Source organism: Perca flavescens, chromosome 18 (assembly GCF_004354835.1).
Source record: "Perca flavescens isolate YP-PL-M2 chromosome 18, PFLA_1.0, whole genome shotgun sequence".
Classification (NCBI taxonomy): domain Eukaryota; kingdom Metazoa; phylum Chordata; class Actinopteri; order Perciformes; family Percidae; genus Perca; species Perca flavescens.
This window is the reverse complement of record NC_041348.1, coordinates 2,881,702-2,896,396: the sequence shown is the minus strand read 5'-3', so window position 1 is coordinate 2,896,396 and position 14,695 is coordinate 2,881,702. Positions and strand designations below refer to the sequence as shown.

At 43.4% G+C, this 14,695-nt stretch overlaps 1 protein-coding gene across 1 annotated transcript; it reads left to right on the top strand.

Moving 5' to 3' along the window:
- Positions 1 to 810: 810 nt before the first annotated feature.
- Positions 811 to 13,997, top strand: LOC114572716 (probable ribonuclease ZC3H12D). Its single transcript, XM_028604438.1, has 6 exons — positions 811 to 1,056; positions 2,144 to 2,544; positions 7,382 to 7,521; positions 9,724 to 9,958; positions 10,645 to 10,751; positions 12,646 to 13,997. Exons 2-6 carry the CDS (start codon positions 2,249 to 2,251, stop codon positions 13,563 to 13,565), a joined length of 1,698 nt encoding a protein of 565 aa, XP_028460239.1. The 5' UTR covers positions 811 to 1,056; positions 2,144 to 2,248; the 3' UTR covers positions 13,566 to 13,997.
- Positions 13,998 to 14,695: the final 698 nt, after the last annotated feature.

Genomic DNA, 14,695 nt, shown 5'->3' with positions numbered 1-14,695 from the left:
AGAGGGACATCCCGTGAAATTTTTGCCGGCACCGGAGCAATCCTGGAAGTGGAACGTCGTGGATATAGACTAGACCAACAGTAACAACATCCACCTATACCAGCTCCTCTAAAGCTCTCTGACTAACATGTCACGTCTCGCTTGTCTAACCCTTGTATTGTCTTCCTGACGACCATACAACTTTTAGTTTTTCTGGGTCAAAATAAAAATAAAAAATTATTTCTAAACTATTTCCGATGTTTGTCGATTGTCACCTTCAATTCAAAGTTTTTTGTTATTTTCCCTGACATTTTTATAATAAATAATAATAATAATACATTTTATTTGGTGGATGCCATTCTAGATACACAAGGACATCTTACATGTTTAAGAGGGCATAAAAGGAGAAAATACAATAGAATACATTTAGCTTCATAGAAATACAACAAAATAGACAACATCTGAAAAGTGCAGCTTTTACGTAAATTTTGTCACTTTATTACAAGTTTTTTTGGCATTGTTTTGTCAATTTTTTTATGTTTTCTCATCTCAATATCAATCATTTATTTTACTTGTGAAGAGCGTTGCATGGAACCATCCACTTTATTTCTTTGACAATTTGGTTGAAAGAAACCAAATTTCTAGTATAGAAACTTTTTGAAGGACAACAGGAGTGTCATAAAATGTTGACCCAAGCAGCTGTTTCCCCTGCTGTGACAGTATGAACTAAAATAGGAATTATAACAAAATCTCTGACTGAATGAAACAGCCTGACCTCGGCTTGCTTCCTGGAGCTTAATATGCTTCGTCACCGACGGTCAGCGTTTATTTTTCACCACGCCACAGGAATGGCTCGACACACGAGACAAGAGAAATGAATCCCTCAGGCTTCACACAGCCCTCACTCCTGATGAGGAAGTAGTGATCACACATTTACAGAGCGTTCTTTTTTTCTTCTCTCAGCAGCGAGCAGACACTTCCTCCTGTGAGTAATAAGAGCGCTGAGTGACTGAGAGCAGTTCACACACAGCGACAAGCAGCAGAGACTCAGGCTCCGATCCACCGCTGGTTTAATGTGTAAGTACAGACTGGGACAACTTGGTGTCCTGGGACAATGTATCTCTTCTGTTTGTGTTTGTATGTGAATTCTTGTTGTCTTGTTCAGACTCGTTGTGTTCCACACTGTGCCACGGGTCAGACTGTGTGCTGACTTGAGTACACAGCGTTGCAAAGGGCAAAGTTTGCTGGAGTCTGTAAGGACAGTCACTCAGAGATGGATAGATAATCTTGTTGGTTTCAGAGGAAAACTGAAGTCTCGGGGCTTTGTCAATAAACTGAATGTCAATTCGGCAGCAAAGGATGTGGTTCGGTGCAGGTTGTAGCAAGCTTGTGCAGAGCCAAGCCCCGTGCACAGCGGGGGATGTCTCAGATAAAAAAAAAAAAAAAACTTTTCCTCATACTTCAAATTTCAAGTTGACACATTAAATGCATAGCGATGATTGAACAGCTTGTACGAAGTATGGTGGATATGTTTTATCTGTGATCAAGGAGGAAGCTCAGGGCTTTTTTTAAATTAATTTTTTTAAACTCGGCACACCTTCTGAGTCACCGTTACCGTGGTTTTCATTCTTTCAGGTGTAATACTGTGTGAGACGTTTGTTCAAGTTTTCATCTGCTGGGTGGGAGCAAAAGTGGAAGAAGTGGGTTTGAGTCATTCAACCGTCTTCACGGTCAAACTACATCAGTGAAGTTCATTGGGGGGGGTTTCCACAAGGAGCAATAAAAAAACGGGTGGAATGGGGCGAGGCTCGCAGCATTATAACACTCCCAATCGGTTCCATTCATGTTTGTTTTTGGTAACTGACCTCAGTGACACTGGAGGTGAAGTTAGAACAGGATCAGTGTGACCCTCAGCTTCCTCTCTTGGTGTGTGTGTGACGGGGGCTTTCTTCACCAGCGTGACGTCAGCCGCCGTTGTGCTTGCGTTGGCAGTCATGAGGTTGTGGTAACCAGAGCAGATTCTATCAGCGAGGCGCCAAACCTCAAACCGATTGGTCCCGAAAAACCCCTGTGTGACCGCAGCTGTGCTCGCTGTGTTTACAAGTGGAGGTTGACTCTGCCTCCATCCCCATTTTTGACACCTGTCAACCGCTCTTAAACACAGGGCGTTGCCGTGGAGACGCTGACCAGCCAGAATAAGGAGGCGAAGAGGATTCCCCCAGACCAGCCAGACAGCCCTGAGAAGCCAGAGAGGAAACACACGTCTACGATGGACCAGCAGCAGCAGCAGCACGCCAAAGTGGAGCGATTTCTCAAGCTGGGGTACTCGCACAGTGACATCCTGAGGGTGCTGGAGAGCCTCCGCCATGACGCCCAGACCAATGACATCCTGGAGGAGCTGATAAAGACCTGCAGCACTCGCAGCAACACAAGTGGCCCAAACAGTCCCAAGCTGGTGTCCAGGGGCTGCAGCCCTGGTCCCAGTCAACCCAGACCGGGACCAGACAGAGAGCCACTCGCCGGCTTCAGACCTGTGGTTATAGATGGAAGCAACGTGGCCATGAGGTGAGTTAGTACTTCTGTCATTAACAATGCTTTTGTATGTTTATATCCAGGTGCAGTGCTGAAAGAAGTAAAAGTACCAATATGACTTTGCTAACTCTGAGGTCCTTTAAGATTTGACTCTCTTAACCCTTGTGTTGTCTTCCATTGGACCATGCACTTGTTGTCCTCCCAGGCCAAAACAAAGAAAATTGGGACATTTTTGTCCCTTTTTTCAACTTTTTTTTTCAATGTTTTTGCCGCTTTTTTGTTGTTGCCGTTTTACACTTCTTTTCACTACCATGTATAACACCTATAACACCAACTTATTACTAGTTTTACACTTATTTTTGGAATTCATGGTCAATAAACCTTTTTTAAATTTATAGGAAAGTATAACTAATCCTTCAGTTAAAAAAGCAGAAATTATGAACTATTTAGACTAATATTAAAGGAAGGCCAATCACAGACTGGTATATGTCAACGTTCAGTTGGGATACTGTTTCAATTTCTTTTTCAAATGCTAAAAAAAAAGTAAAAAAACACCCTAAATTCAATGAAATTAGAGATCCGATCTTTTGTTGTACTTGTGAAGCGCGTTGTATGGAATCATCAATGTTATTTTTTTTTTTGTTCATTTATGCGTAGTATATTTGACTTTAAAAAAAACGAAAAAGAACTGCACTATTTTGTTTAATTTTCGTTTGTATAGCAGCGTCTCTATTTCTGTCAAATCTTGTTTCACATCACAGAATTGATTGCAGCACACTTCCTCTTTTAAAGATGTGGGAAGTGAAAACGTGATGTGTGCCCACAGTCTTCTCTTTTTTTGTTTTTCATCCACTCAATTCAAGAAGGGCAGAGTGACATATTTATTAATTTCCCATCAGACTATATCAGTTGAAGACGATACGCTTATACAGCATGACTTGCAATATGTGTTACTGCATCGTATGATCTCAAGGTTACCACCTTTACCCGACCTAAACTGGTAACAAGGAAGTTCTGAGTCAAAATTTACTCCAACAAATAACACGGCAGGTAGGAGGAAAGCACACAATGTGAACGGAAAACAAAAGAGCGATGCTTTCACAACCCTTATTCCAGTAAGGACATGCAGTGAGTGTTCGAGTGAGCAAAGTATTTATGATCACACCTTTGTTCCCAGGTGAGGCAGGACTTACGACAGTACAGACTGTAGTCCAGCCTCAGGCATGAAAGTCAGAGGCTGTGTGTTTATTCTGTTTCCCTGTATGTCAGAGTTAGTCAGAGTTAGCTCACCATCTGCTGTGACCCGGTGTACCACCGCTGGTTTATTCCGCTGGTGAAGGGGAACTGCAGTGATTCAGCATAAAGTTGGGAGACCAGTGAGAAAATGAAAACATTGAGCTATGCCGACTTAAATGCCCTAGTATAGCGCAACCTCCAAAAACGTTGGCTCCTACATTTCCCATAATGCAAGTCAATATCATTTTTTGTTGACCCCTCCGTGCCCGGTAAGCGCCCAAATCTTTCAACCCCCCCACAGCGACAGCTGCAACCATGATTTAGGTTCCACCCCTAATTCGAGGAAAAGTGCTGGGCGAAAAAACACATGCAAGAAAAGTAAGTCTTTATATCCAATACACATTTATTATGTGTGTATATGGCATGTACACACAACTTAATCATTATCGTGGATTCATGTCAAATTCTTCTATTAATTTTCATGTCTGTAGAAGTTGAGAATTTTGTAGAATTGTGCTATTGTTTAAAACATTTAAGAGTGAAATATGGTACATTACAGGCAGGGTTGGTATTGTTGAAAAGCTAGCAAGAGTTGAACGTAGCATCTCCTCATAGGACCCCACACACAGACGTGCAAGAGACATTTCCTGACAACTAAGCAGGAGGCATTTCATTGGTTCATTCGAAGCGGACTGCGAGGCAGTGATTGGATGGAGTTTTTACATGATTACAGCAGCTACAGATGCCGGATCTTTTTCGCTTCTTTCTCAGAGCCCATAACTTATTTATTGCTGACAGGGTGTAAAGACCATTTCAAACAATATATACAAAAAAAGTTTACATTTGAAATAGTTACCAACCCTGCCTTTAACTCCACTGCATTTATCTGACAGCTGAAGTCACTAATGACGCTGGAGGGTCAGAGACTAAAATAGTTCATAAGAGCGTAAAGTGAGAGCTTAACCCTCCTGGTGCCCTGGACCCATTTTCAGAAAGTTTCTATATCAGAAATTTGGGTTTCTTTTAACCAAATCTTTAAAAAAAAAAGGTAACATGGATGGTTCTATACAACGCTCTTCACAAGTAAAACAAATGATCACTTCACTTCTTTCATTGAATTTGGGCGTTTTATTTAATTTAAGTAGCATTTGGAGAAAAAAAAATCATAAAAGAACGTTGAAATCGAGAAAAGTGACTCAAACGTTTAAAAAATTGACAAAAACCTCGGGGTTAAAGCGACAAAGGTGTTGAAAAAAGACGACCAAAACAAAACCGAAAGCTGCAGAGTCGACAGGAAGACAACACTAAGGGTTAAAGCTGCACTAATAACCATCTTTGGTGACGACAGATCAAATGGCTCGCTGTACTGTGAAAGATGTCACTGGTACCGACGAGCTCCATTTGCAACATCCTCTCAGCTCGGTGACGCACTTGGCCTCTTTAGATCATTGTTTTGGTTTTACAGCGATTCAGTCGGGTTCGGTCTCTCGGCAGGAAGCTGTCAAACCCACCGTGCATCCCCCGCTCAGCAGCAAACAGCAGACTGACACAGTTAGAGACTAGCTGGTGGCGCATTTAGCAGCTAAACAGACCCATCTTTCCCTCAGCAGTTGGTGGAGACTGATCAACAGCTGAAAGAGAGAGAGCACTGGACTAACAAAATAAGGCTGCTCGATTATGGAAAAAAATAGAATCATGATTATTTTTGGTCAATATTGAAATCACAATAATTTAACACGATTGACTTCTGGAAAGATGTTGCAATTACTTTTGATTTAATTGAACTTAAAAAATCAGTGGCAAAAGATAAATAAATCAACAGTAAAAAAACAAATACAGCTGTGAAATTTGCCTTAATACTTGTCCTATCGAAACTTAATTTTTTCATTCAGAACACGAGAGAAAGTAAGAGTTTACTTGCAAAACGTAATGAGCTAAATAATTGTTTTTCTTGATTATTCTGTTTTTGTGATCATTCAGAGCCAAAATCATAATCATGATAAAATTTCGGTTAATTGCACAGCCCTAAGGCAAAAGTGGCCCAAATCTGATTTTTTTTTTTTTTTTTTTTTGGGGGGTCAAGTGACCAGGTCAGACTTCTTCAGAAGTAGTGTGAACACTCAAATCTTGCCCAGATCTGTTTTTTTTTCAACTCAGATTGAGACCACTTCCATATGTGGTCCTGAATCAGACCCAGGTCAGACCGAGGCGGATTTGATGTGACTTTCACGTCAACCTCCATCGATATTTGTCACAATTATGCGCCAGCGGGAGTTAGCCTGAGCCAAAAAAATCTGAATTAAGCATTAAGCGTTAAGATTTGCGGTGTGAATGTAGCCAAAGACTCCTAATGAATGCTCTGTAACTGCTGGATGTGGAGCTAGGCAGCAATGTGCTAACTTAACAACGAATGTGTCAGTGTTTACAGCTTGTTGTGTTGCTCCCAAGTGGCTAAAAAAATAAAATAAAATAAAATAAAAAAAGCTATTACTGCTGCTGCTTTGATTGAGCCAACAGTCAGGCTACACGACCACAAGCAATGAAGTATTAAGTCTGCAAATGAACCAGCTGCTGAACGCTAACTCTCGGACAGTTGTTAGAGTAGATATTCGGGAAAGAGTTGAAGGCTGCAAGAGTGAATGATCCAGGAAATAGCATTCAAAGTAGCATTATGCAAGACACGTAGACGTATTCAGAATCCATAAACCAGCCCTCTTAACTCTTGTATTTTGTCTTTGGAGCCTGTTGTATGCAAAGTGGCTCACCACTTCCTGCTGGCAGAGAGAAGGGGAACCCCCAGTCACACGCACACACACACACACACACACACACACACACACACACACACACACACACAAACACACAAACACATTTTACTTTCTCCTGTAGGCAAAACAATCCAGTTCACTTAAGTAGCTCTTGAGTACATCCTGGGAATGTTATAGTATGTCTGAGTTTCAGAGAACAGCTGGTGGACCTGTTACAGATAACAGATCTTTGTTGCTGCTAATGATTTTTTTTTAGGTTTCCACCGCATTTATTTATTCCTTGAATTGAATTGTCACGCTATAGTTTAGGGAAATGTTTCAGGGTGAAAATGAACAGAGGTTTCGCGATCTTATCACATAAAGGATGATGTGTAAAACTGCAGTATGAAATAATCTTGCCTTCAGGATGTGACATTTTCAAAAGTAGTATTAAAGCCTTTTTTTATTTAATTTTTTACACCATCCATCCAGGACATATTGAGCAAGCTTTGAGTGAGTGTTCACTGATCAGGAGCTTTGATACGTTATGATCAGGGTTCAGGTGTGATGACGCCAACAAATGTTTCTTCTTTATTTCATTTCTTAATTTAGAAATGTTGCCGCTGTTTTGCAATGCTCAATAACTTACAGTAAAAAACACTGTTTTACGGTCACGCCTTGAGACGTAGGAGCACGTGAACAGTTTCGGTTCTCTGTGCTTTTAGAGAACTCTCAATTTCGCCTTGCAACACCGTCTACTTCCTGAAAAAAAGGGAGAAGAGGCGTGTGTGTGTGTGTGTGTGTGTGTGTGCATAGTGTGAACGGAAACACTAAAGAAGAAGAAGCTGTTTTTTTTACTGTTAACTCTGGCTTCTGTGTCTCTGTAGCCATGGCGACAAGAAGGTGTTTTCGTGCCAGGGGCTCCAGCTGGCGGTGAACTGGTTCTGGGACAAAGGGCTGCGAGACATCACCGTCTTCATCCCCCTCTGGAGGAAGGAGCAGCCGCGGCCCGAGGCTCCCATCACAGGTACCTGGCTGATCTGAGGGGGCACTCATCCACTCATTCACTCATTCACTCATCCACTCATTCACTCATCCACTCATTCACTCATCCACTCATTCACTCATCCACTCATTCACTCATCCACTCATTCACTCATCCACTCATTCACTCATCCACTCATTCATTGACATGCTGTGAGGTCATTTGCGTAGCACCTTTCATCAAACAAACAGGACTGGGCTCTTTGGTTAGCCCACCTGGTAGAGCATGCGCCCATATACAGATGCTGGGTCCTTACCTCAGCGGCCGTGGGTTTGGTTCCGCCCTGCGGCCCTTTGCTGCATGTCATTCCCCCCTCTCTCTCTCTCTCTCTCCTTCTCTCTCTCTCCCCTTTCATGTCCAAGCTGTCCTATCAAATAAAGGCCTAAAATGCCCTAAAAATAATCTTAACAAAATAAAAAACAAGACATACAAGTGCGACCATACAAATTCATACACACACACACACACACACACTAAACAAATGCCTGAGAAAATAAAAAGATTGTGAATTTGCTATTGAATGTAGACACAGTTGTGATGGACCTCAGGTCCACACTGGACCTGGATCTTAGTCTGGGTGCAGTTAGAAGGTCTCCGCCCGAGGACCTGAAAAGCCAGCTTTATTTGTACAGCACATTTCAGCAACATAAAACATGAAAGAGGAGATAAAAACCCCCGATGAAGGGAAACGCCATCAACTGGATGAATTCCTGTGGTACTTTTGTTCTTCTTCCCTGTAAGACTCAAGTCGTACCTCACCCAACTGTGATGTCATATTGTGTTATGACAGGCATGAATTAATGTGCCAATCAATGTGGTGTCACAAGACTCGAGGAAGTAGTGCCACACAACAAACGCTTTCGTGTATTTTAGGCACTGCTGATCAGGACCGACCAGAATTTATGGACGCGCCAGCTGACACTCAAATCTTCAAAGACAGAGACAGAAACTCTTTTTTTAAAAAGCGCCAAAAGCATGAAAAAAGTGACAAATACATCAGAAAAAGTTCATTTTCAATTTTGACCTGGAAAGACAACAAGTTCATGGTGGACGGGAAGACAACACAAGGGTTAATCCATCAGCCCATAGTATTAACATTAACACTATTTCTATTACCAACATCAATCATATTATATATAATTTTTTACATATATATACACTATATATACTGTAAACATGAAAATATATATAAACCTAAACATATAATTAAACCTGGCATGTTCTCTTCATCCATGGATTCACGTTGAGTGGTTCAAACTGTTAATGGTAACTTATAAAACAATAAGGAAGTATTACCAGCAAAACTGAAATCCAGTCTTTTGTTCACGTTGGGTCGACTCAACCTAAAATAGTTTCTTCCCCGAAAGTGATCATCAGCAGTTTACAAGGAAGCATCCTCGGTGCCAAGTGCCGTTTGTTTCATACCTTTTATGATCATGGTGTAAAGCACACACTATCTCAACAAGGATGTAAGATCAAAATAAAAGTTAGTACGGGCTGCAACATGCACACTGGCCTCGGAACATGTTCCCTGGCGAGGAACAATGGAAACCTTTCAGCACACTTGTTTTTCTTACATTAACGTTTCCATGGTTATAGTGTTGACTGTTACATTCTGGTTAAGGAACATGATGCTCGGACACACTCATACATCGACCTTTTAATGGCTCCACACAGCAAAATATTTGTGTTTTGAACATTATTTCGTTTTTCTACCCAATTGTTGAGATGTCATTTTACAGTAAAATGAAATCAAATCTATTTTAATTAAACAAGAGCAATGTCCAAAACCCAATAAAACATCTTACATAACATACACATTAAAAACAATTAAAAGATTTTTATATGTATAATAAAACTAGACCTGATAGATAGCAGCACAACCCTCAGACCTGCCCATCTGTGTGTTGGTGCAACAGCCAGGCCAGCCATAAGGAAATATGGCCCCTAATGCACTCCAACACCATAGACCGGGGGTCCCCCCTCCCTCACCAACTCATTTTTTAACAAGATATCAGCTCAAAATGAGCTCCGACCTTTTACAGTCTATGGCTCCAACAAGCGATTGATAACACTGAAGCGTAGACATTTATTTGTTTTAGACACACGGAGGACCAGGTAATTCGGCTGATAATAAGCCTTATAATAATGATAAAACAACGCTGTTCCCATGTGTTTTCCTAGATCAACACATTCTCCATGAGCTGGAGAGGAGGAAGATCCTGGTGTACACGCCGTCTCGCTGCGTCAACGGTAAGAGGGTGGTGTGCTACGACGACCGCTACATCGTCAAGCTGGCCTTCGACTCGGACGGCATCATCGTGTCCAACGACAACTACCGCGACCTGCAGACGGAGAATCCCCAGTGGAAGAAGTTCATAGAGGAGAGGCTGCTGATGTACACCTTCGCTAATGACAAGTAAGATCGGTGGCGGCTGTAGGCCACCATACAGAGTGTGTAAGAGGAACCTCTTCTGCACCCTAAGGGCCCTATCTCGCACCCGGCGTGGCGCAAAGCCCGACCCAAGCGTCTTCGCTAGTTTAAGACCGACGCAGTTGTCAATTTCCCGTCCAGCACCCGCGTCGTTTAAATGGCAGATGCACCTGCGCCCATGGGCGTGCTGGTCTTACAGGGAGGTGCGTTAAGGTGCATTCTGGGCATTTTGCTATCTTGAGGCAGCAGGAAGTGATTGCGCCATTGACCAACAAAAACCTGTTCTACGGACGCACAGCAGCACACACACATGCAAGAGATTACAAATAAAAATATGACGGTGCAAATCCTCCATCATAACAGCAATGCTCCAAAGTCCAAACGCGCCTGGCTTTTAAAGGGAATGGGTGATGATCTCTGATTGGTTTATTGCATGTTACGCCCAAAACACACCTATGTACAACCCTTTTGAACCATGCGCCTTGGGCACGGACCCTTTTTTCCGCCGTCAAACTAGCAAAAAGTGGATTTGGACACGCCCTAAACGCAGCTGCACCATGCGCTTAGATCGTTAAAATAGGGCCCTTAGTTAGAGAGAAGGTTCCCTTTCCCCCCAACATAACCCCACGCATTTAACACCTGATCCTAACTGTGTCTCTGTGCTGGTACAGGTTCATGCCTCCAGACGATCCTCTGGGTCGGAATGGTCCCACCATTGATGATTTTCTGCAGAAGAAGCCGTGGACTCCAGACAACAAGCTGCAGCATTGTCCTTACGGTTGGTTTACTCTCATTGTTTCACCCAGCGACCGATACAGCTGCTCAGGTTACACTTCCTTGTCCTCTCCTGTGGGATAAGAACAGCACAATACCAGCCAGCGTAGGTGGAGCACCTGAATGCATTTTACATACCGATGACTCTACCTGTAGTCTCGCATTGCTAGACCTACAGTATGGCCACGAGCGCTGCGGAGGGAGGGTCTGGCTAGTTCACACAACATTCCTCGATGGGAGAAAAAACGTGCTCTGGTTTATTGGCATTTCTTTAAACCAATCACAATCGTCTTGGGCGGTGCTACGTCGGTTCTAGCTCGGAGGATGACTGTTTTCTTTTCCGAATCGACCGGAGTTTAGAATGCCAACACAAAGAAAGCGGGGACATCTATCGGAACCATCCGGAACGAATGAAACGCCTTCGATATAGACTAATCTACCTGTGGTCCATTTGGAAAGAAGAGTCTACAGCCATAGCAGCTTGGCGAGGCTTTGTTCCCTATATATCCTCTTAATATGACACATTAAGGAGAACCACCTTTCAAACGATTTAATGTTCCCAGCAATGCTTTCAGGTCAGATGTTCAATATGTTTGTTTGTGTCTATGTTTCCCTCTGTCAGTTGTTAACAATCACCTACAGCTTATAGACTCCTAGTCTGGCTCAACAGCACCAGATGTCCCTCCCCTCCATTTAGCATGAGCTCCGTCGCTGCATCCAGGGCTTAGCGCCACCCAGGACATTGTGATCGTGAACAAATGTAAACAAGCCAGAGCGGTTTCACCCCCCCCCCAATTCCTGAATAGATAAGCGGTGTAGCCAGACCATTTTCCAGTGTTGACACGTTGCTGTGGAGATAGGTCTGGCAATGCGAGACTACTACAGCCTACTGATGATAAGCTCCTTGAAACCTTTTCTTGACTTTAGACGTTGATATCACAAAAGCGGCCGAACAAATGTTTGCCATTCAAACTGAATTTGAAACGTCCATATCCCTTTGTTCTTTTTTTTTAATTTTATTCGCGAAGATAGCCCTTACCAAACCTTTCCAATGAGGACCCTAAGAACATAGAGATGGTCCCGCGAGGCTGCACTTTCAGCCTAAAGCACAGCTGTGTCAGCGTGCTCGCAATGAACATTCTGATGTTTTGCAGGTATAATGTTCACCATGAGCATCTTAGTTTAGCATGTTAGCATGCTAACATTTGCTAATTAGCACAAAACACGAAGTACAGCTGAGGCTGATGTTCTGTCCTTGCTTTACGTCGAGAGCATTCAGACAATTGAGAAATGACCTGAGGCCGGCCGCTCTCAGGCTACGGTTACACGTGGCCGGCTATTTTCATAACACATTTATTAACACGAACCCGTGTATATATGCCGTCAAGAGAAACCAAACCTGTATATGGCAGTGTAACGAAAAGCTCAAGCCCACGTTAGCCAATCAGAATCCCAAAAATAGCAGCAACAGCAACGAATCACTTCCTCTCGCTCTCTCTCTCGGCAGCCTAAACCTCGTGCAACCGAAGTTTTCCAAAATCTCCACTCTGGCCGGAGTTTTCAGAAAAGAATGGTTTTCAGAGGGAGAATTCTCCATTTGCGTGTAAACGAAGGGCACAAACGAAGGGAAATGTCTGCGTTTTTTTAAAATAACCATGTACGTGTAAACGGGGTATCAGAGAAAAGGAGAGCGAGTAGCTGTTTATTTCTTGTCCTCCCTTACTCCTTGGTGACTCCTGACTTTTTGAAACGTGCGGAAGGCCACTCAGCTGAGCGGTGATTTATTAGCCTTCATATGTGTGTTTAAGGTTAGGGGGATCGCACCCACACAGTTAACAGTTTTCTTCAGGTGATACAGGTTTACAGCTAAACAACAACCTCTTCTTTCTTTCTTTTAGGAAAGAAGTGTACTTATGGAGTCAAGTGCAAATTCTACCACCCAGAGCGGGCCAACCAATCCCAGCTGTCTGTGGCCGATGAACTGAGGGCTCTGAGAGACAGAGCCAAGAACTTCTCGCCCAAACCGAGCCTGCAGGACACACACTGCAGCCCAGCTGTGTATCAGCCGGCGGTCAGGTACACTTCCTCCACCCCCCCGCCTCTGAGCATAGAGGACCAGTCCCTCAGGGCTTCACCCAACGAGCAGTTCATGTATCACAGAGACACCAGCAGCCCGAGAAGCCAACCAAACACAAGCCTCCACTTCTGCCCGAGCCCCGATGTGGACGAGGCCTTCGGCTCCATGGAGAGCACCATGTCCAGGCTCTACATCCAGGATGCGCCCTACAGCGTGGAGTGTCCTCCCTACACCTACAGCAGCGGATTGGCCAGCTGCAGCATGAGCCACGACGACTACTCCCTCTCAGGGTCCTTTGGCGGGAACACCCAGAGGCCCTGCCTGGGCGGAGGAGGCTATTACTCTCACCACAACGGCTCAGTGCCCTGTGAACGCCCCATGTGCAGCCACTGCAGGTGTGGTCACCAGGACACAAGGGTGTCCCACCACCTCCAGCCAGCATGGAACTCCTGCCCAGCTCTGCCTCCACATAACAGGGAGCATCCTGGCCATTTTTCAGAGAAGCAGTACTTGAGACAGCACTCCAACAGACAGAGCCACAGCTTACCAAGGGACCCGTGGGTGCAGAGAAGAGACAATAGCCCATCCGGCGAGCGGAGGAAGGGCCTAAGGAGCCAGCTGAGCACCCTCTTCCCTCAGAGCACGGTGGAGCAGGTCATGAATGCTTACCCACACGTCTCAGACATGTCCGAACTGATCTCGCTCATCCAGAGCTACAGGACAAGCCAGATCTCCTTCTAGACAAGAAAGAACGCTTAGTTTTGACTCAAACTGAGTCCACATCTTCTCATCCCAGAGGCAAAGTGAAAAATAGTGAACATTTCTACTTCTCTTAACTATTATGAATCATACTGTGGCAAAACAGTCTTGCTTGAACACAATTCAACCTAAACGTGAATCATTAAAAAAGTGACTCGATCTGATGAAGTCTTAAACATAGACTGAAGCAGACTGAATGCTATTTCTTTAATATAAAAGTGCAATGCACTATGCTCCGTACATGCTACTTATTGTAGCAGTGAAAATGTTTTATTAAAGCAGCATGTGTTGTTTTCTCATGTTGCCTCAAAGTGAGGAACTCTATTATACTATTCTGTACTTGAATGTCATTGATCTGTTTTTATATGAATTCTGTGTTTTTGCAGTTCTTGTGAAATAAAGGCACTCAAATCATTCTGGATATTTGTCAATGATGAACTCTGCACATTCAGTAATGACACAGCAGGTATTTCATTATCACGACCAAAAACCTGCTGCAACATGCTGGGAGCGCTGGGCCAGTGGAGCAGCAGTTTCTTTATGTAACATTTAAAAGGGGCAGTCCAGTGATTTATTACTGCCTTTCCTGCATACATTTGGGGGACTTGCGTGAGTTGCAAGTCACTTTAAAACAGCAGCAGATAGCCTGACACCTAGTCCCCAGTATTGGATGGTTTTTGAGATATTTCAGTTAAAGGTCCTATGACATGCTGCTTTTATATAGGCCTTAGTGGTCCCCTAATACTGTATCTGAAGTCTCTTTTATATAGACCTCAGTGGTCCTCTAATACTGTATCTGAAGTCTCTTTTATATAGACCTCAGTGGTCCCCTAATACTGTATCTGAAGTCTCTTTTATATAGACCTCAGTGGTCCCCTAATACTGTATCTGAAGTCTCTTTTATATAGACCTTAGTGGTCCCCTAATACTGTATCTGAAGTCTCTTTTATATAGACCTTAGTGGTCCCCTAATACTGTATCTGAAGTCTCTTTTATATAGACCTTAGTGGTCCCCTAATACTGTATCTGAAGTCTCTTTTATATAGACCTTAGTGGTCCCCTAATACTGTACCTGAAGTCTCTTTTATATAGACCTTAGTGGTCCCCTAATA